Source organism: Ursus maritimus, unplaced genomic scaffold, assembly GCF_017311325.1.
Source record: "Ursus maritimus isolate PB19 unplaced genomic scaffold, ASM1731132v1 scaffold_34, whole genome shotgun sequence".
In the NCBI taxonomy this organism is placed as follows: domain Eukaryota; kingdom Metazoa; phylum Chordata; class Mammalia; order Carnivora; family Ursidae; genus Ursus; species Ursus maritimus.
Window position 1 is genome coordinate 5,219,862 of NW_024426008.1, and position 24,673 is coordinate 5,244,534.

The 24,673-nt window shown below is 46.0% G+C and overlaps 1 protein-coding gene across 1 annotated transcript in view; it reads right to left on the reverse strand.

Moving 5' to 3' along the window:
• The window catches only part of NTRK2 (neurotrophic receptor tyrosine kinase 2), a 130,856-nt gene extending 121,346 nt beyond the window's left edge, over positions 1-9,510 (reverse strand). The window contains exon 1 of the mRNA XM_040620196.1: positions 9,264-9,510. Coding sequence (XP_040476130.1) covers positions 9,264-9,475 — 212 coding nt within the window. The 5' untranslated portion in view covers positions 9,476-9,510. The remainder of the gene's footprint in view (positions 1-9,263) is intronic.
• Positions 9,511-24,673: the final 15,163 nt, after the last annotated feature.

A 24,673-nucleotide genomic window follows, 5' to 3' on the forward strand; every position in this document is an offset into this window, starting at 1 on the left:
CACCAACATGCAGGACAGTGGGTATAACACTCTTTCATGTGTGTACAAACGAAAAAGACATATGTATGCACTCACGTATGTGAGTAGACTCCTTCTGGAAAGTGAGAGATGAGAGGGGTTAACTTCTCATGATACATTCCCTTGTACTATTTGCATTTCTTATCCTGTTCAAATATGACTTTAAAAAAGCTAATCACCGATAAAATTTCATACGGTGAAATGAATGCGTTTCAGAAAAAAGATGTGCAAAATCACTTTAAGGAATCTGAAAGGTTCCCAGGCTTGAGCAAGTCTTGGCTGAAGGCACTAACCTTTCCAAAGAAAGAATGTGTCACTCGGAATTGGTGCTGGGCAGTCAATGAAGGAGAGAAAAAGGAGTGTCCATCCAGGGGACACAGGTCCGCGCCAAAGTACTTCAAGTTCTGCGTTGCCTTTGTGCAGGCGCTCCCATTATGGAGATGGATGCCTCCGGCAAGCTTAGCTTAATGCCATTTAACATTTTAAATGCAGAATTAAGTGCCCTTGCTCTAATTCCAAGATCACCAAGCAAGCTTCCAGTTATAATTAGTTCTCCTTTATAGATCTACTGGTGTAGGAAACAACTGTAATGCTGATCCGCACGTTTGGGTCCATGGGACTGTTATCCGAGGAATGACAATCCGGATTGGAGTTTGTTTTTCAACTAAAAAACGAAAATAGAACAAGAACAAACAGGAGGCACCAAGGGGCGGTTAGAAGCAGTGACATAAGGAGATCAGCATTTTAGAAAGACCACGCCTGCACGGTATGGCCCACGCGTAGAGAGGGGCAAGGCTGGGGGCAAGCCCGCCAAGTCGGAAGGAGTCTCAGTATTGTAGGCAAAAAAGTGAGAATGTTTGTGTCCCCACCGCGGACAGTTTTCTCAACAGGTACTGTCCACCTGGACTTTCGAGTAGTTACGTGGACAAAGCCACCTGTTCACGTCTGCTCAGAACACCTGCCCCTGGATGTCTGTTCTGACCGTTTCCGCTCCCCCGGGACGCCGGGTCTGATGCCGTGAAAGTGTGGCCGTGAAACCCACACCCCACCTCGCCACGCAGGGCCCCTTCCCGTTACGCCAGGCTCCTGGACCCTGCGGCCTCTCGGCTGTGTTAAGCTTGTCCAGCCAGGTTCAGTGAGAAAGGTCATGGTCGACCCACAGGCCCGGCAACCAGCATTTCTTCACAGTCCGTTAGAGGGGCTTTGCAGCCAGGCACCTGCCTGAGTGTGTGTGCGCGTGTGTGTGTGCGTGTGTGTGTTGGGGACAGTGAGGAGGAGGATAAGGAACACCGCCGGAACCAGAGGAAGGGGAAAGAAAGGTGACAAAGGGAAAAAGCCCAACTCAGGAGCTCAAGGGCAGTCCAGGAGCAAAATCTTCCACGACACTCAGATCGGGCTGGCAGCGACCAAGGTCCAGGGTGAACCTGGGAGCGGAGGGCAGAGGCGCTGCGGTCTGGGCTGCGCCGGGTCTCCTCGGCCCTGGCCGGAGAACAAACCCAGAGCCCATCACACCGCGCTCCCTCGGACCCAGCCCTGCCCGGCCCTGTCCGCACGCTGCCCAGGTGAGTACACGGAGGCCGAGGTGGGAAGCGAGCAACAGTCCGAGAAGTCGGGGCAGGCCCGTCTGCCACCTCACAGGAAGGGACTCGGGCACAGGAAACAGAGACGACTTTGGTGACAAACACTGGAGTTGACAAGGGCCTACCTTTGAGACTGCACTATGTTTCAGAGGTTGAAAACCAAAATTTGACTATCTTCTGATGTAAATCACACTCCAAAAATGCCTCATTGATTGTTTTGTTGACGTTGAGAAATGATCACAGACGACAGACATGATGGGTCTCTGAGTAGCCAGGTTGGCTAATGGCGTCAAAGGACTAACACGCACTTCCTCACTCAGGTTCTCCTCAGGAGAAATGCAGAATGATTAAAGTAAAATTAAAAGGCTGGGTGGGGACGTAATGTGCAGCACGGTGACTACAGTTAATACTGCTGCGTGGTGTCTTTGAAAGTTACTACGAGAACAGAATGGATGGAACACGTTCTCATCTCAGGAAAAGTATTTGTGACCATGTGTGGTGACAGATGTTGACTAGACTATGGTGGTGATCATTTCACGAGACATACGAATATCAAATCATTATGTGGTACACGTGAAACTAATGTCGTGCGCCCATTATATCTCAACAGAAAAGGAAAAATAAGTCTCGACGGTTTCAGGAAGTAAATCCTAAATTATTAGGAAAATGTTACAGTTCCGGATAATTAAGTCTGAAAGGACCACACCTACTGGAGTTTTATCCATATGTTTCTATTTGCACAGATGCATCACGTACACACAAAGAGTGTCCCGGCATGTGTGTGTATGTGTGTCCCAAGGATTGCTGGGATATGAACCTTAGAAGAAAGCATGGGGCATGGAATAGCAATAGGTCCTTATTTGCAATAGAAAAGAGACTCTACGTGGTGTGTGATCATTATCATTTTTATTCTATATGAGAAGATGCCATGTTCCCAAAGGCACCCAAATCTTTTATCTCTTGATAGTCTAACAGGTGGTGCAGGAGGAGATGGTGATGGGTGGAAGGGGAAAGACACAGGGTGAAGCGCCAGTCCACCTCCTTCCCACCATCATGCCGCCTAACTTGTGAACAGTTATTTGAATCTCTACACTTCTCCTAAAATTGCTTCTACTCTCGCGGCAAATTTGGGCAAGTGGGGCTGAGCAGAGAGAGCCCTAAGCGAGCTATTGGCTAAGGTTCTGTCCCAAATTACACTCTGGTTGACTGGAGAGCCCTGGGCGAACCAGTCACCCTGACTATCCCTCCAAGGCTGTCAAGACCTTCCCCCCTACTTCAGAGTGAGGCTGTACACCGAAATAAGCCGGAAGTCTGGATGGAGGGAGGCTTCCAGGTCCCCGGAGAGAAGCCCTGCTTGAATCCAGAGCTATGTCTCAGGGCAGGCCTTGGACACCATGCAAAATGATAGCGGAATGAATTCTAGATGCGAGTCAACAATCTTTAAGCTTGCTCTAGGGCTCAGTCATTGAGCTCAGCCATCAATCCTGGGCAAAGAGAAGTCAGGGGCGAAAAAGAAGGCAGGAAAGAAGAAGTATGTTCTGGGCACAGGTCTTTCACAGGAGCTAAGACAGGCTTTGTACAAAAGGCTGTGAGGCCCTCCACTTACGTAATCCCCCTTGACTGTGGCAAAGGCTCCAGGGGCAGTAGCCTGCATTCTGCTGGGTCTGCTCTGCCCTCCCTCCACCCAACCTGCCAACATGGTCCAATACACACAGGGTTAGCATCCCACATTGCTGCCAACTCGTGAAGTTTTTCTCTGCAGCCTGGCTTTTGTGTATGAATTGCTTAGAGAAGAGGAAGGCTTGAAATTTAAAAACAATAAAAACAAAACACCATAATGTAAATGAAAAATGCATTTTTTCCAACGTGAAGATAAGACCATTGCTTTGCGGTCAGTCGTTCATGCACTTTTGAGTTGCGTTGTCTCAGAGACTGGTTGGTGTAGACCTGGTCTAGTAGAGACTGGTTGGTGTAGACTTGGTCTAGTACTAAGCTTGTCTTCACATCTCTGACACTTCTAAAGTGCTGGGCTGGGGTTAGGTTCAGCCCACGGGTGCAAGGCAAAAGGGAGGCACCCTAAAGTAGAGGCCATGGTACCTCCTTCAGATGTGCTAGGAGAAAGAGCTTCTAGACCCACATTGTCTTTAACGTAGCACAGCCTTAGAAGACTCTTTCCTGGCCTGGTCCCTGCAGAGGGGGCTAGAGCAGAGCATTCCTGAGGCTCTTCTCCTTCTGTGGTACCAATTCTAGGTGACCCTGTGTGTGACCTGGGACTCAGCAGCCCAGCACAAACATGCCACCAGTTTGGGGGAATTCAGAGCAGACACTGAACACATGAGCATCTAACATTGTCACCAAAGACCCTCAGATTGTCACACCACCCTTTACTTCCTAACTGATGCATAAACCCCATTATCTCTATAACTGAAGGTTCATGGAACTTCAGAGCCAGGAGAAACTTGTCTGAGCACTGAATCCAAAGCCCTCGGTTTACATCTGACAAGCTCAGGCCCAGATAGTAACAGGCTGTTTCAAGAGCAGGTCACTCCTGACTCCAGCAATTTGTGATATCTGGGTTTTTGTTTTTTGTTTTCTTTTTAAACAGGTAAACTCAGTACCTATGCCTTACTTTTCTTCCCAGGTTTATAATACTCACAAGCTCTCACGCCTTCATCGCCCAGATCAATATTTACTGACTTCCCGGTCCCTTGGACAGCCCAGAGACCAAAGTGGTAAGAAGGCACCCTGATTATGTGAGATCTTTGCCTTCCTTAATGGAGATCGATCAGTAACCAAATGTAGAGTGAAAATGATCAGGCCACTGCAGGGCTCAGACCCGTGCCACCTGGGGGGTGGGATCTGCACATTAAACTAGCTGGACCAAGTAGATTATGAAAATGGCCCATCAGCTCTTAACCGGAGGTTCAGTTTTTCCCTCTCCCTATCTCTCTCTCACACACACTAAATGAGTAAAGGGAAAAAAAGGTGCCCTGTTGAAATAATCTCTCCCCAAAATCATCCAGTTGATTAACATCAAGAGGAATCAAAACTTGGCACTGTACCAAAGGCCAGCAGGTTCAAGGCCACATTCTACCCTACGGTTTTTGAAGCTACGAGAAGCTCTTGGGAGACGGTAAGCTAGTCTGAGCGTTAATGTCAGTGTGTGATATTCAGTATTCAGTGTTTTTTTTTTCCCTAACAGCCAAGATGAGCAATGAGTTAACACTGAGGGCACTTGCTTAGTACCAAAGGCCAAACAAAAACAAAAACAGAAACAGAAAAAGGAAAAAAGAAAAGAGAGAAAGGAATTCCCCTTCCCCAGCTAAACAAGAGCTCTAGGTTTTATACTCTGACGACCCAGATATAGTCAAAGAGATCATACGGAATGTTCCTGGGGAGAAAGAGACCTCAATTCTTAGCTGTCCAGCCAACTTTTCAGCTTAGAAAACGTCTTTACAAGGAAATATTGAAACAGACACAAACAGAGGTTTATGGGATAGAAACAGTGAAAGATTTTAAACAGAACTAAACTCAGCTCTGGGGAACTGTGACCACATTATCTCAACTTCCCATTACTTGCTTGTAATAACACATAACCCAGGTCCTTCCCCTAACTCTAGTGCTCTGAATTCCCATAAGGAAATATCACTTTTCGGAGAAGGAAAAAAAAAAAAATCAAACACATTTTCCTGTATAGTCAATGAGAGGTGATGGGGAGGGGGAGGGGAGAAAGTGGGGTCAGAAGGGTCAAGGGGCTTTTCAATTGTTTTACCCAATGTAATAAAAACCTCCCTAATGCAGAGATTGAAGGTACAAAACCAAGGAGGCTTCAAATGTTTGTACTGAGCTGAATTCTGTAAATACCTTCTCTGGGAAGACAACGTGTTTTCAACTCCAGCTTGCAAGTTGTGTTAATGATGCAAATTAGACTGCCTTATTTATTAACAAGTCCAGTGTGGCTTATGTAACCACACTCAAAACTTACTCTGTGCATCTTAAATGCTTGTAAAGCTCAATCCAAAGTTCTAGAACCCCCAGTGGAGGACCTGAGATGTAAATATCAGAGTAATAAAAACGGATGCCTCTCTCCGAATCCTTCCGAATGCCAGGATATTTGTTTTTAGTACAATTAATTGCAGTGGAAAAGCTTACTAAGGTGAGGGGCCAAAATCAATGTATTAATGACATCACATTACATTCGCTTAACCAAGCCAACAATTTATTGCACATAGGGACTCTGGCAGCAGAAGTTGCAAATTCTATTTATGTTGTGCTAAGAGGAAAAATATTACACTTGTCTCCAAATACGACCCCCAAATCAGAAAGTACCACCCAAGAAATTCAGGGGGGGAAAAAAGGCCATCTATAAAATAGGAGCAATGTAAAAATGAATGCCCCCTTTCCCCACCATGTAAATATACTTCACACTTAATGCTACTGAACGATACACTTAAAGATGGTTAAGATGGTAAGTTTTATGTGAGGTGGTTTTGACCACAACAAAAAAGAAAAGTATGGCCTATTTTAACCATCCCTTTTACCACTTGAGTGAGACAGAACTTGTCCTTTGCAGTACATTTTGGCACCTGATACCACAGAGAGTCAATAACCAGTTACATAACTCCAACAACAGGCTTGACTCTTCAGTCTCACTTATATGTGACAATGGTATTAGTTTTAAATTTAACTTAGCATGGCTTTGGTATAACCATCTCCGAGTAACAAAGCTCGAGCTCAGCAGAGGTGTGGTGTTGGGCAGGTGTGAGACATTTCTATAGACAGAGAGAGAAGAGAGATGTAGGTAAATAGATCATGTTGGCGGGTAAAGAATATGAGACCGACTACTATGACAGAATTTCTGATAAAAGAGGCTCAAATGATGACTCTAAAAATGAAATGTCAGCTTGGCTTAAAATATGCACATAAAAGCAAAAAATAAAACTCTCTCTCTCTTAATGAATCTATGCACATAGTTTTAGAATGTTCTACCATGGGCTCTCTCTGAACCCAGAAAGCACCATGGTGTGCTTTCCCCAAAATATATGGATATTAAATGATGTACCATTTTTAAATGATACAGTAAACCGTTACTTCAGCAAACTCTATAGTTTATTTACTTCTATTTTTCCTATTGAAAAAAATAGAAACATGAAATTTCAGCTAAGCACCATTAAACTGGAACTTTCAACCAGGTTATTTTAGGAATACCATTGGGTCTCATAACACGTAAAAAAAAAAAAAATGTAATTTGGTTCCAACTGTAGCTGGTTTCCACTGGCCAAGAATGTAAAAGCTGTTCAAACAAATATTAATATGTAAGAAAAAGAGCCAGATGGTGTCATATATGGATGACAGGGAAACAAGCTCATCCACGGATGTCATTTTGATATCAAAACAGCAGAATTCAAAATAATTATATGAAGTGCTTTCCAAACAAGGATTTCGATACATTTCACGGGACACCAGGGCACAAACCGGCGGAGCTCAAATGAAACTGAGGGGTGAAGCTGAGCATAGACTTTTTCTCAGAACTCACATCTACCAGCCCCGTCAGTGTCACTAAGGCACGTAATTCCCCATCCCAAACACTAACCCTACACACCTCCCCACGCTCTCAAACTCAGTGGATTTTCAAATCAAAAGAAAAAAAATAAATAACAGAAGAAATCAGGAGTGCCAGTGACAACAAACACTTTGAAAAAAACATCAAATTTTTAAAGCCTGGGGATAGGGAACCTGCCATCAGATATTACAGGGACAACAGCAATCGTGAGAACTGATATAAGAAAGCTCAGCTGAAATCTATTGATTTCATAAATACCAGGCAGCTAAGACCACTAAGGTTCAAAACAGTGTTTTTTACACCTAAAGAGAGTTTTATTTCCCTTTTCCCTGATTAGGGCCTTAAAATAGTTCAGTGGGAAAAAAACATTACAGTGAAAACGACTGGCTCCATCTCCTTTCCTCCTTTATTACAGATGCATCATCTAGTACAGAATTTCAGAACCACCACCAACAAAACAAGACGTCTGACTGTATAAAGGCACTCTCCCTGGTCTCAAAATAGTCCGAAGGGCTCTGAATTCCATATGGCTTTCTCCGTCTGACTACTGAACCTCCATCTCATGAAAAAGACACAGATCCTGATAAAAGGCCACAGACACTTTGACCAGGCCAACCAGGGCCAGCACAGTTGGGGCCCTACCCACCCTTCCTCTCCAGTTCTGCCTGCTCTGATCCTTGCCAAAAAAAAAAAAAAAAAGCCACCCAGATTCCAGCCTCCTGGATCCAGTCTGACAGTTGGTTGCTCCCAGCACATCTCAGCTCTGCGAGGCCTGCACATTCCCCTCTGTGCTGCTGCCATTTCCTTCTGCCCGGGCCTTGAACATGAACATCACCAGCAGAACAAACAACAGAGGCTAGGACAGTCTCTTACTTACATTAAAAACAGGTTATCTCAGTCAACTACGTTGGCAGAAACACGGTGTGCGTGTTCTGGAGAGGAAAAAAAGCATGCGCACTCGCCACCCGGAAGGCCACAGCCCAAGCCCTAATTTCAGGGCTGTCTATCTGAGCACCGAACACGTAGGGAAAACCGGGAGAAACTTTGCCTTACAATCGTCTGCATGGATGAATACAATCTCATGCCAGTAAAACGTAGGCAATGACCAAGTCCCTGGGTGAGTGGGGGGGGGGTGTCGAGGGAAGACACCTTTTGGAGAGGTGACAGGGGAATGCTGGGGACGGCACTGGTGAATTCCTACTTGGTAATGTATTTGTCACAAGCCGTCAGAGCAGGAGGACAGAAATGCACAACTCTGCTTCTCCGTGGGAGCAAGACAAGCTCAGACATTTCCAGGGACACAGGGGTCCGTCCCATGCTAAAGGCAGCATTCATCAGAGCACCACACACTGCTCTACCAGCCAACCTAGTCCTGGGATAGTATTCAGTGGGCAATTGAGATTTATAGTCCAAATGGTCTCAAAATTATATCTCGGGGAAGTCAAGAACAAATTAAATCAGACCAGGCTTTTAGGCTTCCAACGAGCACATTTTCTCTTTCAAGAGAGCGCATTTCAACACTCAGAACTTCTCCTCTTACAGACCATTTTTCCAGGCCAGCTCTGGATGCCATCTCCTAACAAAAATCTGATCTATAAAATGAAAAGGAAAACCCGTGAACTCCAAACCTCAGCAAACGATGTTAAGGGGGCGACTCTAAACACCTCCAACAAATTTCCAAAAGTTCATTATTTTAACCTCCTTTCTAGTAAATATTACTGGAACTTCTAACACAACATACACTTAGCACCTTAGGAGAAACAAAAATGTCCAGAACTAAGTTATTGCATAAGGAAAGCCTAAAGCACACCCAACAGGGCTTTGAAATACAGAGTGTATATGGAATGCCTCCCCGCAAAGAACATATTTATGTTATTGACACATACAGTATACCTAAAACTTATTTTCAACTGTCCACTTCTCCCCACGTTAGCAGCCCCAAGCCAGAGAAACAGGTAACTGACGGATGGCCCAACCCTGCATCTCCCATGTACGTCTGACTTCTCCCCAGGCTTAAGACAACATTCATGCCCCCGACAGACACGCCTGGCCAGCCCGAGGTGCGAGGAGAGAAGGAAGGAGCAAGAGCCCCAGGAACTCACATTTCGGTGATGTTCTCAGGGTCTGCACTGTTGGGCTCCAACCTCGGAAACGCCACGATGCCCGGAGAAGTGTCGCTGCACCAGATCCGAGAGGCACTGCATTTGCAGGACGTGGGACAGGCGAGAGCGGCCCTCCAGAAGCCCACAACCAGCCAGCAGAAGCCCCAGAGCCGCGCCATGGCGGGTCCATGCCACCTCGTCCAGGACGACATCCCTAGCCGCCAGTGCCAGCCCGAGTCGGACTGAGTACGTGTCCCCGCGCTGCGCTGCGCCGGCCGGCCTCCCCTGCCCCTGCTGGGCGGCCTGTGCTGCGCTCGCCTCTCGCTCGCCCCGGTGCCTGTCGCGGGCGCGCAGAGCCGAGCGTGTCCGGGGCTGAGCGTGTCCTGGCGGGCGGCACAGTTCACAGTGGCCGGGGCATCTCCGGCCGCCTCGCAGGGGGCGCTACCGCCGCTCGGAGCTCCGCCGCGGCCGCCGCTGCATGGCCCGGCGCGCCGAGCACCGGCCGGCGGCGCTGCCGGCACTCCCCGGGACGCAGGCTCCTTGCTAGACGCGCACTGGGATCCGGGACGCACCTCGGGGCTGAGGACAAACAGACACGCGTGAGACTAAGCGCAGGCCCCCATACAGAGCAGTCGCCGCACCCCCACCCCGACCCCAGCCAGGGGACTGTGGATGGATGAGTGCCCAGCTCCGGCCCCAGAAATAAACTTGCCCCTCGATGGCACTGAAGCCGCCGGGGCCACCGATGTGCCCCCCGTCTCTCCAAGCCTGAGGTCGGGCGAGGGGAGACAGGGCAAGGGTCCCCGAGACAGGATTCCATGGCACAGGCCGGGCGAAGGGCCCTTTAAAGGGGGACGCGGAGACTGCCGGCGGCGGCGATGGCTCCGCGACGGGGGCCCCGAATGATGCTGCAGAATCCGCCACGGCCGCTGGGCGCAGGGGGCGCGGGCAGGTGGCGCGGCGCGTCCCACCTGGGGAGCCGCCACGGCCGCCCCGGGGGGGACAGCGAGGGCCGAGACGCCGGAGGGCACTGTCCGCGCTGCTCACCCGGGCTCCGGCGCCTACCGCCCGCCGGTGGCGCCTGGGTGCAGGCTCCTCCTGCCGCCGGGCACTGAGCGCGGAGAGCGCGAGCGAAGGAGCGAGCGAAGGAGCGAGCGAGGCTCCTGCTCCAACCCAATTCCGGGAGCCGCCGCCGCCGCCGCCGCCTCTGCTACTGCTGGCGAAGTGACGTGAGGGCTGACGCAGAGCAGGGGCAGAAACTCCAGAAAATTAGTCTGAAATCCAAAAACACACACGCTCATACACACACAAACCCATAACACCCTCCAGACAAAAGCAACAGGGAGGGGAGGGGAATCTGGGGGCGAGCGGGGAGGAGGGAGGCATCGGTGCCACTGGCCAGGAGCAGACAGCAGCAGCATGTGGGAGTTCATACACGCGCACACACGCACACATCCTCGCTGGGTAGACGCGCGCGCCTGTGTGTGTGTGTGTGTGTGTGTGTGTGTGTGCATTGAGCTCCAGGTACCTCCGAGATGGACCGTTGCACCGCTCGACGCCTCTCAGTCCCTCATTCACACCGCGGTCTCTTCAACCATCGCAGTAGAGGCTGTCTCCTTTTTTGAAATGGAAACCGGGCTCGGTTCAGCTCTGAAAAATGCGCTGATTCTTATTATAGGAATCCTCCCTCCCCTCTCCCTCCCCGCTGCTTTCTCCTTTCCCATCCTGCCTAAAAGGGAGGGCGAGCTAGCCTAAAAATAAATAAATAGTGTAAACACCAAAACGTGTTCAGCATTGGTAACCAAGGATAACCGCCCCCATTCCGGGCCATCTATTTGGGGTTCCGTGGTTTTGGAGGGTCTTCCTGTTGGTGCTTTTGCAGAGGGAGGGGAGTCTCCAAATGCAACTCTAGCTATGTAAGTGGGTCTTTTTCCTGCCGTGTTCCGGCATCACACGCCCGGGATATAGAGACATGTGAGGGGAAGGGAGCGCGCCTGACGCATATTGGGTTCCCTAAATGCGCGGCAGCAACCCTGGCCTGTCCGATGTGTGGCGCCGCGTCATTTTCTGTCATCCTTCAACCTGGCAGGATCCAGCCTTTCCCAGATCGTCGCTTCACTCCCCGCGATGCCCACCCCCGCCCCCGCGGGGCACCCCGAGCCCTTGCTCCCCTGCCGTACCTTGCGCGATTTCGTGTGTGCGCGGGTGTGCGCGAACGCGTGCCCTGCGCCCGCGCTGCCCAGAGCACGGCAGGCATACAGCTACCGACAAGCCTGGCGCGGGCAGAGCCTCGGGGTCTCACTAGGGACAAACGAGGCGATCCGGGAGGGTCGGGTGACAAACCGTAACTGCTCTGCGGGCGCAGTTAAATAATGGCTACGGGGCATTCGCAAGCCTTGTCTGAGAAATCCGTCTTCCCCATTTGCGGCTCCGAGAGTCTGTTTTTCCGCAGTCATTTAAAAGGGAACTGGGAAAATGCACCGCAGTGCCTGACACTTCCGAGGGCTCTGGTGCCCCCGCGCGGAGAGACTTAGAGCACCCGCCTCGGGAGGCCCAAACCCACTGCGCCCGAAGTGGCGGGGCACTGCGCGGGCGTGCAGCTCTGGCGCCAGAATCGAACCAGCGGCGCTCCCGCGTGCGCGCCTGCCGCTGTGCGCCGCTTCGCCTCGGCCTCAGCGGGCCCCTGCCCCGGGAAAAAGGCGGGCAGCGCTCAGCTCCAGAAAGGGCGACGGGATGGGCTCTCGTCCAAAAGATAGGAATGGTCACCGATCTGCTCACAGAGGATGAGGGTGGGAAGGATCCAGAAACCCGAACGGCAAGGTGAATGCTTACATCTTGGTGATGCCTTAAATATTACAAGGGAACGGAAAGCACGGGGGCTTTTGTACAGACCCGGGGCGCTGAGTGTAACCGTGGGAATCCTCGCGCAGCGCCCCAAAATCTTGCTGCCCGGGAAGACAGGTCTGCCTGTTTCCACCATCACGCAGCTGTGACATGCATCGGGTGCTGAACCGCCAGGCTGAAGTTCATTTCTCAGCTCGGCCCCCAACCCCTGCTGGGTGAGGACGTGCTAAGGAAGGGAAGCCAAGGGCAAAATTGTCTTGGTCCAGGACACACAGTAACACTCTCCCGCCTGTTTTGCCAGTGCCCTTAATGGAGCTGCCCCTGCGGAACATCTGGGGGAGGGTGCGTACCTAATTACCCACGTCTCTCTCACACCCGCACCCTCATCCCAATTTTTCCCAGAAATGGCCCATTTGCGCCCTAGTGGCTGCAAAGTGTCAGTGCAGCAGCCAAAGAACGGAGGGTTTCAGAGTGGTTTGCAGACCAGATTCTAATTACGTTGGAATAATTTTAGCATTTGTATTATAACATATATGTACTACTATTATATTTAGATTCTAAACATACCCCACTAACTCCCGCTTGAAATTAGAACCGGCTGCCCCACTTCTAATCACACTTCCCCTGCTCTGTTTTTCCCATAGTACCTATCATTGTTTAAGAGATCCTTTACTAGGTTTATAGTTTTTTGTATTTCTCCCAGCGGAATGTAAACCCCATGAAGACAGGCATCTTTATTTTGTTCATCTATATATCTGAAGGACATAGTGGGTATTAAAATATATCTGTGTGTGTGTTTAATGAATAAATGAAATAAGCTAAAGTTGCGATTCCTCAAATAGGCCCTCTTCACTCTCACTTTCTTAACCTATAACCCTGCAAGTCTGTCTGAATAACTGCCTCTGGAGAGTCTCCCTCCCATCATCAGAATCTCAATTTTCGCTGTGTTATCCCCACTGTTAGCACTTCTGAAAGTCTGACTTTCTACCTCCTTCAGTAGCCAGGTATGTTCTAGCCTGGGCCAGGGAGGGACATCCCCCCCAACCATGCGCTAACTCAACATTACCATGCACAGTACCTGGAAACACCGGGAAATCAATAAAATTACAGATCTATCACAATTTTAAGAACAACCAGATCTTTCACAGACGTTATATCGGGGATTCTCAGACCATGACTTTGGAGGAGATGAGGAATATTTTTGAGATGGACGGCCACTTTGGAAACAAAGAACCGTTTCTTAAAAAGTGAGGCACAGTCTTACCATGTGATCCAGCCATTCCACGTCTGTGTATTTGTGAGAAATAAGAGCCTATGTCCGTACGAAGGCTCTTACGTGAGTGTGCATAGCAGCTTTACTTGTAGAGGTCCCCAGACTGGAAACAACCCAAAAATGTATCACCAGGTGAACAAATCGTGGCATATCCATACCACGAGAGGCTCCTCAGCAATGAAAAAAAATAAACCACTGATAAATGCAGCCGTATGGAATAATCTCAAAATAATTATGCTGGGTCAAAGAAGCCAGACAAAAAGGAGTACCTACTGTACGATCCCATTGTCATAAAACTATAGAAAATGTAAACTATTGTGACAGAAAGCCAATGAGTAACTGCCCGTGAGAGGGGCAGAGAGAGCGGAGAGGAGTCACAGGGAGCAGTGACGCAGCGGCCCAGGAAGCTTTGAGGATGATGAATGTATTCATTATCTTGATTATGGCGATGATTTCCGTATTATCAAGTGGTGTGACTAAATATGTTTAATTTACTATATGTCATTCAACCATATTGTATTTATTTTATGTTTTGAGAGAGAGAGAGAGATTGTGTGTGTGTGTGTGTGTGTGTGTGTGTGTGTGTACATGAGCAGGGGGAGGGGCAGAGGGAGAATCCTAAGCAGGCTCCACGCCCAGCAGGGAGCCTGACACGGGGCTTGATCCCAGGGCCCTGAGATCCTGACCTGAGCCGAAATCAAGAGCAGGACGCTTCACACACTGAGCCACCCAGGCCCCACTCAATAAAGCTCTTTTAAAAAGTAAGAAACAAACAATACCCTAGATCCTCCATTCATCAGCTTCTTGCTCCCACTGGAGTGCTATTAGAACCTCTAATTTTAGGAAGCTATTATAAAGTTCAGAGATTTTTTTTAAATAAGATCAGAATCTGTAATGTTCTGGGAAAAGATTGGGAAACACTACCATTTGAAAGATGGGAGAGATAGTGGCCCAAACCTAAAAATAGTTTGAATGTGCATTAATAGGAGAACAACTCAATAAATTATACTTCCATTCTTTACACTATTCTACACTTAATTAAAATGAGTTAAACTATATACATTAACCTGGAGACGTGTCCATAGTCCATATTAAGTGAATAATGCAAGTTGCATGGGAATATTGAGTCTGAGCCTACAGAGAAAGCCACTGTTTGTGAATGTTTGTTGGCATGGGCATACGGAGAAAGGAAGTCAGAGAAACATTTACACCAAACACATCAGTAACCTAGAGGGATCAGAGAGGTTGTTTGGAGGAAGAGGACAGACCAGAGACTTGTAAAACATTTCTCTGGTACTAATAACCTCCTTACTCACAGTGTGCCTTATTTTATCACCTTTTCCTCTTTTGATTGAGTCTCTTTCCCTCTGATCCAGAGTTATCCTGTTTCTAGAGCCCCTCCCTTTCGTGGGGAACAACTGAATCTAAAAGTGTGTTTGCAATCTATAAATAATGTTCACCACTGGATGTTTCACTTCCCCAAGAACATCTGTATGTTAGTAGAAGACATTGAAAAGAACACATAATCCAAAAGAGTTTTGGGTACCATGCCATCCACAAATGGGGGAGTATTTGGGGACTGGGGGCCCTCAACACAGGCCACAGTGGAACCAGAGGCTGCTTTATGATTAGTCCTACACTTGCTCCCTCTCACTCAATTGCCTCTTCTGTTGTTCAGAAAGTTTCCAACAGCTTCCTATCCCATACCCTCCAGCTCTGAGTTAAGGTCTTGCTTTTCCCCATGTCTGCCCACATAGTCTGAGAACCACATGCTCCCTGTCCCTCTAAACCCTCATCCCACTTCCTGTCCTCCCTGAGTCCCAACCTTCCACTTTTAGTCACACATTTAGCACACACTAAATCAACACAGACTTATGGAGCTTTCACAAACAGCTAAAAGGAAGAGCATACAGAGAAAATTAGAGCCTCAGGAAATTGGAGTCACAGATACCTGGGTGATCCTGAAATCTAAATTTTAATTATTGATCTGACTAGATCTCATGGTAAACTCCAGATTGTTTTCCTAGTCTAGGTCAAGAGTCTTATATCAATAGTCCTACAAGGGAGTCAGTTCACTTATTCCTCAATGAAAAGTTATGGTATGCCTTTTCTGTGCCACTCAGCCTAGATTTATTGAGATAGGCAAGTGTTCCCAGTTCCAATCCAACTGACAATTACAGCCCATGCAAAGACCAGTGTTTATGGCCATATCATCCTTAGAGTCGACAAGCCACAGCATTCAATCATATCAGACTTCTACAGTTTATTCGCTAAATGTTCTTAAAACCGGAGTAGCTGCTCATTATTAGTTTTTTGACCAATATCCTCTTAGACTCATGCTGTCCAATATGGTAGCCGACAGCTCATGTGGTTCCTGAGTACTTGAACTACGGCCAGTCTAAAATGAAATGTACTTAAAAATAAAATAAAATAAAATAAAATAAAATAAAATAAAATAAAATAAAATAAAATATGCTATGAGTAAAATACACACTGAGTGTAAAGACTTAATAGCAAAAATGCAAAATATCTCATTAATTTTATATTTATTTTGTGTTGAAATGAGAATATATTGGAATTATTGGTTAAATATATCACTATCAAAAACTAATAATGTACTGTATGTTGGCTAATTGAACATAATAAAAATAAAAAACAAAAAATAAAAATAAATAAATATAATACATCACTAAAATTAATTTCATCTGTTTCTTTTTACCCTTTTTAATGTGGAAAATGTTTTTACTTTTGTTTTTAAAAGTTATCAACTCAACCCTTATCCTTCCTAAAAGCCCCATTGTTGTTATCATTAACTCAATGACCTAGATCCTTGGGTCTCTTTGAGTCTTCTGCTTTTAAAACCCTGAATCTGCCATCAGCTGTTCCTCCTAAATTTTTTCACCTGCAGGTCTAATATGTATGCTTTCATGCATTCCTTTAAGTCACTGATGAAAAATATTTAACATGACAGGCTGAGACACTCAACTAGAGACATTATCTAGGCTGACATTCGTTCCTTCACTAATTAATTCATCTTTACATTGAGTGTGGCTGTTTAACCAGCTAAGAATCCATCGAAATGAATTCCATAATGAGGTCTTCCTTGACCTTTGGTCTGAGCCACCTGTGAATCACACACCCAATTATATAAAGACCAAGCTGGTATTGCTCATTTGTGGGTTTTGTTTGGGGGCTTTTGGGGGTGGGGAAGCTGGTTTGGTTTGGTTTGGTTTGTTTTTTTTGCAATCATCCTGGCACTCGTTTCTCATGCCAACTCCATATCTACCTTCATTCTGACCTGATGTCAACCTAGCACTCATATTCTGGCTTTCTGACCTATAACTCTATTCCTTCCCTTGGTCCCTTTTGATCCTATACCCTGTTTTTCCAATATTTAAATCAGTTTCTCCAAGTGAATTTGCCTTGACTGCCCTTTCAATGCTCAGCTCACCGGTTTGTCTTGGATAGGAATTCCTCTTGCACAGCTCAGGCTCGTGAAACCTAGCCACAATTCGCTGGGCTAATTGTGCATTCACTCCCCTTTCCCCTGATGGGGAAAAATTGGGGAAGATTGCTCAGAAAGAAGAAGAGTAGAGTAGGCAAGTGGGAGGTAGTCTGAGAAACAGAATGAACAGTAATTTAGGTGCATCTTGGAATCCATCTTTGTTCCTTTTTGGAAAATCAAGACATTTTCTATTCTCTTCTTCCATATGCCATTATTACCAACAGTTGTTCTTTGGTCACATAAGCAAGCCCAATAATGATTCTTATCATCTTTGCAACCATTTAAATATGCCGTGATATCTCTCATATGGTCTCATTAACTAAGATTCCAAATTCTTGTTAACCACATTACCTACGCCATTTCCGGTGTAAAGATCCTTTTTCTCACTAGATAAGGCAGAGATTAAGAAGCAAATAATACTGTGTTGTCTCTGTGATCTGCTAATGTCTCTCCATCTGCCCCAGCTCTGAATCTCTCTCTTCATTCTTCCCCTTATTCTAAGCCTGTTAAATAGTCCTTTTGTGTGTGTCACTTTCTGTATTATTTTTTTACAGCTTTAATGAATTCTGGGCTTTAGTATCTCCACCACTGTTCTCACAGAATTGTGCTGCTCTATTGTATTCAAAACATGGCTATGTACCCCACCTTCCATCTTGTTCCACACTGAAATCCACAGCTGAGTTACACAGAGTCTCCTTTCTTCCTCTTGGGGGTCATTCATGCCTGTGTGGTCAGAATTTTATATTTCAGAACTCCCCTTCTCTCTCAAATCAATATTCTCTTTTACAGTCAGCTAGGCAAGGGATTTTATCTATTTTTCCTCAAAAAACAAACAAACAAAAAAAACCCAAGAAAACCACAAATCTGTTTCCTGAAGTCTAGGATACACTGCAGACTTCTCAGCATCCCACATTTAGCCAATATGGCCTCCATGCCACAGCCAGGCCAATCTTGTTGGGTTTCCATGGCCCTATCATGAGTGTCCTTCCTCCCTGCCCACCAAGTCCTAGGGACCCCTATAATATCCAAGCAACATTTCCTTGGAGCCAAGACAATGGTATCATCAGTGACTGAGGGGAAACATCCCAACAAAAAAAGGATCAAAGGGGCAGAATCAAGCTGAACCAGAGCTGCCTGACACCCCTTCCCAATTAGAGATGTTCTTTCTGCTGCGCAAACTATGCTCTGTTTTGAATACGGAAAGCTGCTCATTCCTGTGGCTGTGCCTTCTCTTCCAAAGTTGTGATTTCGATTGAAAGAGAAGGACAACACCTGTGTTAGGAGCCTACATCCCTAAGTTCTTTCATTAATGTTATGGGTAGGGTAGAAATTAAGCTGCCTCCATAAAGCAACCTCCCCCAATATAGTAGCTCAAACAAGCAGGAGATTTGTTCCTTTCTCCTGTCACAGATCAGAGCCAATGCGTGTTCTAGGAAGGATACATGGCTCTGCTCTGTGGGGGTTATCCACAGATCCAGACTGCTTCCATCTTGTTCCCCTGTCATTTTCCCAGGGTTTGTCCTCACCTACATAGTCAAAGCTGACTCACCAGCCTGCAGGAAGGAAAGAGGACAGGAAATGGCGGGCAAACAATTTCCTTCTGAGGGAATGTTGCGGAAGTTGTATATACCACTTCCCCTTACATTTCTCTGGCAAGAACTTAGTGGCCATGCCCTTACTGCAAAGGAGATTGGGAAATAGGCATATATAACTGGGTGTGACCAAATGTTCAGAAAAATTTGAAGTGGGGGTTCTATTACTCAAGCAAAAGAAAGGAGAATGGACATGGAAGGATAGTTTCCTAACTAGAACCTCAGTAAGAGATAGTCTAGAATTTTCCTTTCTATACCTCTATACCTCTGTCTCTCAAATAAATAAAATCTTTTTAAAAAATGTTCAAAATCATTAGCCATCAACATAATATAATAAAAAAATGATACACAGTTATTGCTTACAAAGACAATACTTTATACAGCCTTAGAAGGCACTTTGAAGGCACTCTGAGACTGCCTTGAGACCAGCAGCTTCCACAAGCCAGTGGAGAGCTACCAACCTAAGTTTTCTCTCTCTCCCTTTTTTTTTTTAAATTTATTTGAGAGAGAGAGAGCACAAGCAGGGGGGAGGAACAGAGGGATAGGGAGAAGCAGACTCCCCACTGAGCGGGAAGCCTGACACGGGGCTCAATCCCAGGACGCTGGGATCATGACCTGAGCTGAAGGCAGATGCTTAACCAACTGAGCCACCCAGGTGTCCCCAACCTAAGTTCTCATGTCCTGACTTCCAGGGAGGTATTTGCATGTGGTAGCCATCAGACCTCCAATTCTCTTCAAGTCAACTGACAGACATTGCTAGCCACTGGATATATAAAGAGGAATAAGACATGTCTTTTAAAAGCTTGAAGTCCTGTGGGAAGACACGTGCAAAAGTGGATCATTTCCATTTATGTGGTGTAAGACAGGAGGCATGTTCTGGGACCTAGAGGAGACAAAGCAAGATGCAAGTAAGGTTTCAAGGAGCCGATGACCTTTGAGATGAGCCTTAAAGAATACACTTGAACTACCCAGGATAGAGGACCAGGAGGATGGCAGGAGCAAATGCAAGGAAGCCAGAGAGAGCATGGCATGTGGGTGGAAACATAGCATCTGAGTGCTGGCCATGCCTACGCCTTTCCTCTGCTCTCCCAAGGAAATTAGCAACAACTGTGTACACTGGCCTCTTGGCCCTAAACTAGACTATAAGAGGACATGATGACTGCTTTCTCTCCGCTTCCTTCTGCTCAGATCAGAATCAGCCCTGTGGCCAGTCTACCCCCAGCAATGCTGTAGCCTGTCTAAAGGGTGTTTGGTGATTCCTGCCAAGACCTGCAGCTGACAGGCCCTGACACATTTCCAAGTGTTTGCACGTGTGTACATCTCCTTCTGCATCTCCTCCTTCTCTCTGCCGGGGGACTCTAGCCCTTGGCTTTATATGACCTTAGAATGGTCCCATCCCAAGTCTGATGAACAGAAAGACTTACGGAGAAAACTCTGTATCGTAACTGCACTTCTGAAGTCATCCCAGCAAAGAGAAAACAGAAAACAAATTATTCTTTGAAAAAAAAAACCCACCTCTTCCTGAGATTCTGTTGTTTTTCTCCTGTGTGGTTTCTCTTTCTTAAAGGACCCTCCTGGTAGGAGGTGGTCGGTGGACTGACTTCATGCCTTATTATACAAATACCTCCTTTCTGTCCAGAAGCCTTAGAGATTCTGCAAGATCCTTTGCAAACACAGAAACTGCAGCTTCTGCCTTCCCCCTATTGCCCTCGAAAAGTTTTAATAAACCTTCTCTACCACTGGAAGACATCTTCTGCACACAAGATACAATTTCTTACAGATTAAGAGAGAAGGTCCAGGAGATGGGAGAAGCCCTCCTGCCCTCCCATTTCCTCTTGCCCTCACAAGGGAGCCAAGTGGAGAGAAGAATCTGTCTCCAAAGGATAATTCAACTTCTGAGGGTAGATAATGCTATTTCTGAGTTTTCTGTACTCCAGGATGTTTCTAACTGTCTTTAAAAATGATCAGGTACTCAAAACACAACCCCCCAAAATCAATTGCTTTTAACTTGAACTTCAAAACATTTGCCACTCGGTACTTTTAGATTGATAGTACATGCCCCAAAAGCCATCCCCAGCCATCCCCAGCTGCCGTCTTTGGTTCTATTTCTCAGGGTCCTGTGAACTCTTCGTTCTCTAAATAACCGAATAAATAAGATTGTTTACGGAGTTTGGGGTTCATCATTCTGCCTCTCTGTGCCTGCAGCTCTGCACTTAACAAATGGGGATAATGTTATCACACGTCCTCTATTTCACAAAGCTCTTGGATGTCAAAGTAGATATTGTCATTGACTGTGTGAAACTTTAAGTCTGCAACTTCCTTCATGTGAAGGATATCGTCTCCAGAAGCAGTACTGCTTTTATTAATCTCATTTTGTGAGTGAAGAAAATCATACAGTGGGGACCGACAAGGATCTTCAACAGGAATCCAAAGTGTCCAGGTAGCTCACACTCTCTAGGATGGAATAAACAGCAATCAGTGGACAAGCCACCTCTCTGCCAGTTGGAAGGTCTGTCCTGTCGCTGGCCATCACGAGAAGCGTCAAGGCACAGAACGACATCACCTCATCCCAGAACTGGCAGACGGCCAGCTTCCTCTGCTTTGGGATTTTGACACAGTTACGGGGCTGGCTGTGAGGACCGGCTTACCTCTGCACTGCCGAGGCAATGCGGGGTGTCTCATTAGACAATGCTAGAGCACTCCCTCTTAAGTTAGACTTTCCTCCTCATCCATCTTTTCCCCCTGGAATATGATTTTTTTTTTTTTTTTTTTTTTTTTTTTTTTTTTGGCAGAAAGGAGGGTGTTCCAGAGTGGTTCAGTTTTCTCCTTCATTCTGGATTTTAGTGGCCAGGAGAAAGAGAGAGAGAGACAGAGAGACAGGGAGAGACAGAGAAAGAAACACTTTTTAAATTTTCTTTTAAACATCTGCTGAGTGAAATCCTGTCTAAACACTTGCTAACATTTAGCATGGGTCTTTGTATATAGATGGAAATGCCCCGTTCTCTTATTTTCATAAGAACACTGAACGGAGATCATCTTAGCCTAGCACAAGACCCCTTGCATCTGAACATCAAGGTCCTTTCCTACCTCCTCCCCAGCACATCTGGTCTCTGCTCCCTTCTGTACCCCCTGTACTGTCCTAAGGTCTTTGCTCTAGAACAGAACCAAAACACACACGTGAGAACTAAGCCCACCCATATCTAGCAGACTCGAGACTGTGATGAGAGCCAATTTTTAAAACAAAGCACAAAAAAGACCTTGCATTTATTTATTTTTTTTTTAATTTTTTTTTTTTAAAGATTTTATTTATTTATTCGACAGAGAGAGAGACAGCCAGCGAGAGAGGGAACACAAGCAGGGGAAGTGGGAGAGGAAGAAGCAGGCTCATAGCGGAGGAGCCTGATGTGGGGCTCGATCCCACAACGCCGGGATCATGCCCTGAGCCGAAGGCAGACGCTTAACCGCTGTGCCACCCAGGCGCCCCCCTTGCATTTATTTTTAATCTTTTTCTTTCCCTCATCATCTTCTTGATTACTATTTATTTTCAATATTTCTCAGCAACACAAGAGTTTTGTTTCTGCTCTGTTTCCTGTCACCTTTTCCAGACAGCCTTGGGGAGCGAAGCAGACGTAAGACTGCCATCTTGTGCTCAAGCCAGTTATCATTGTTTCTTTTGAAATCAAATGTGATTTGTGGGATTTGAAAGAAGGCCTTGGAGTCCAGGTCGGACGTTCTCTGACCTAGGTTTTCCCAGAAGCTTTTGAAATTTCCCATCTTTTGGCACTGCTCTTTCTTGGCCTTCCCTCTCTAGGATGCCATGAGTCATCTATTAGTTGAAAGTCTTTTTTTCCCCCAAATAACCTCCAGTGTGACTTAGAATAATTAAAGTTCAGATGTCACTACTTATGCTTTTATAACTGGGCTCAGTGGCCCAACTCGGGAAAGTGGGCACTTAATAACTAAGGCACAATGGGTGGTTTACAAACAAAGACCTAGTGAGTATTCCCCACACCCTACCACCATCTCTACACTGGAAACTGATGCGTGGTGTACTGTGTGCCAAGATGGTGGCTGGAGGTCCTATGGGGTCAAGATCCCAGAGGACTTAGGAATACCCAGATGGTCCACTTTCAGGTAACATGTTAGTAGTGATCAAAGTTGAAAGTGGGCTTAAATCAATAACCTGGGAAGCACAAAGGAGAGAGGTAGGGAAAAAAGGAAGGAAAGCAAAGAAGAACCACAGGCCAAGAGGAGATATCTAAGGAGGTTGCCAATACAAAGATCTAAAGCGAATGAAGAGAGCTCCATATGGGAATAAGCACCAGACAACTGCAACAATAATGCCAGGAAAACAATCATGAGGGCAGGTGACACTGACAAGGACCCACAGCCTCAGGGAGTCAACAGGGATTGGTAGAGACTATAGTGAACTGGACGGAGCATATCCCAGGCAAAGGAACATCTCAACTCAAGGACCCAGTTGTCAAGGAGGAATGTTGCTCTACCATCACTAAGCCTCTGATTTCTAAAGGGAATTCACTTATTTATGGAACATAAGAACTAGGAAGATCGGTAGGAGAAGAAAGGGAAGAAGAAAGGGGGGGTAAACAGAAGGGGGAACGAACATGAGAGACTGTGGACTCTGGGAAACAAACTGAGGGCTTCAGAAGGGAGGGGGGTGGGGGAATGGGATAGGCTGGTGATGGGTATTAAGGAGGGCATGTATTGCATGGTGCACTGGGTGTTATACGCAAGTAATGAATCATGGAAATTTACATCAAAAACTAGGGATGTACTGTATGGTGACTAACATAATAAAAAATATTATTAAAAAAATAAATAAAGGGAATTCATAAAGTCTACATTTGCACATGAAATCTTCAAATGTTTAAAGTTGGCTCAAAATGTTTTTAAAGACACTATGTGGAACAAATACATCTGCAGGTCAGATTCGACCTGTGGCTGCTGGTTGAAGGCCCTCCCCTATGCCTGACACAAATTTTATGGATACATGAGGTGCATAAATGGACACAATAGCCATACTTACCTCCCCCCCCCCATCCTCTGTCTCTCATGCAAGGAAGTTTATAGAAACAAGAATGTCACGGATGATATGATTGAACTGTCCTCATTTCTTTTCAAAAAGGATTCACACAGGGACGCCTGGGTGGCTCAGTTGGTTAAGCATCTTTCTTCAGATCAGGTCAAGTCCTGGGAGTCCCGCATCGGTCTCCCTGCTCAGTGGGGAGCCTGCTTCTCCCTCTGCCTGCTGCTCCTGCTGCTTGTACTCTCTCTCTCTCTCTGACAATAAATAAATAAAATCTTAAAAAAATAAAATAAAAAATAAATTTAAAAAAGGATTTACACAATTACACATCCATAAGCAAAAAAAAAAAAATGAACCTTGACCTAAACTTCATACCTTATACAAAAATGTATTCAAAATGGATCATGAACTTAAATGTAAAACACAAAATTATAAAACTTTTAGGGGGGAAAAAAAGCATACGAGAAAATCTTTGGGACATAGGGCTAGATGAAGAGTCCTTAGTAAGATGAGATGTGAAAAATATATATGTATTAGAAAAAATTGATCAAACGGACCTGATTAAAATTAAAAATGTTTGTTCTATGAAAGATCCTATAAAGAAGATGAAAAGACAAACTATAGAGTGGAGGAATATATTTACAGACCACATAGCCAACCAAGGGCTTAGATCAGGTTTTACAAAGAACTCTCGGGGCGCCTGGGTGGCACAGCGGTTAAGCGTCTGCCTTCGGCTCAGGGCGTGATCCCAGCGATCTGGGATCGAGCCCCACATCAGGCTCCTCCGCTATGAGCCTGCTTCTTCCTCTCCCACTCCTCCTGCTTGTGTCCCCTCTCTCGCTGGCTGTCACTATCTCTGTCAAATAAATAAATAAAATCTTAAAAAAAAAAAAAAAACAAAGAACTCTCAAAACACAACATGAGCAACATGGAAAAAATACAATTCAATTAGAAAATGGGTCAAGACATGAACAGATATTTCACCAAAGAGAAAATACAAGCACACAAAAAGATGTTCAAAATCATTAACTATGAGGAAAATGCAAATTAAAACCACAATGGAGATATCACCACACACCTATCCAAATGGCTAAAATACAAAAGAGTAATGACATCAACTGCTGGCAAGAATGCGGGGAAACTGGGTCA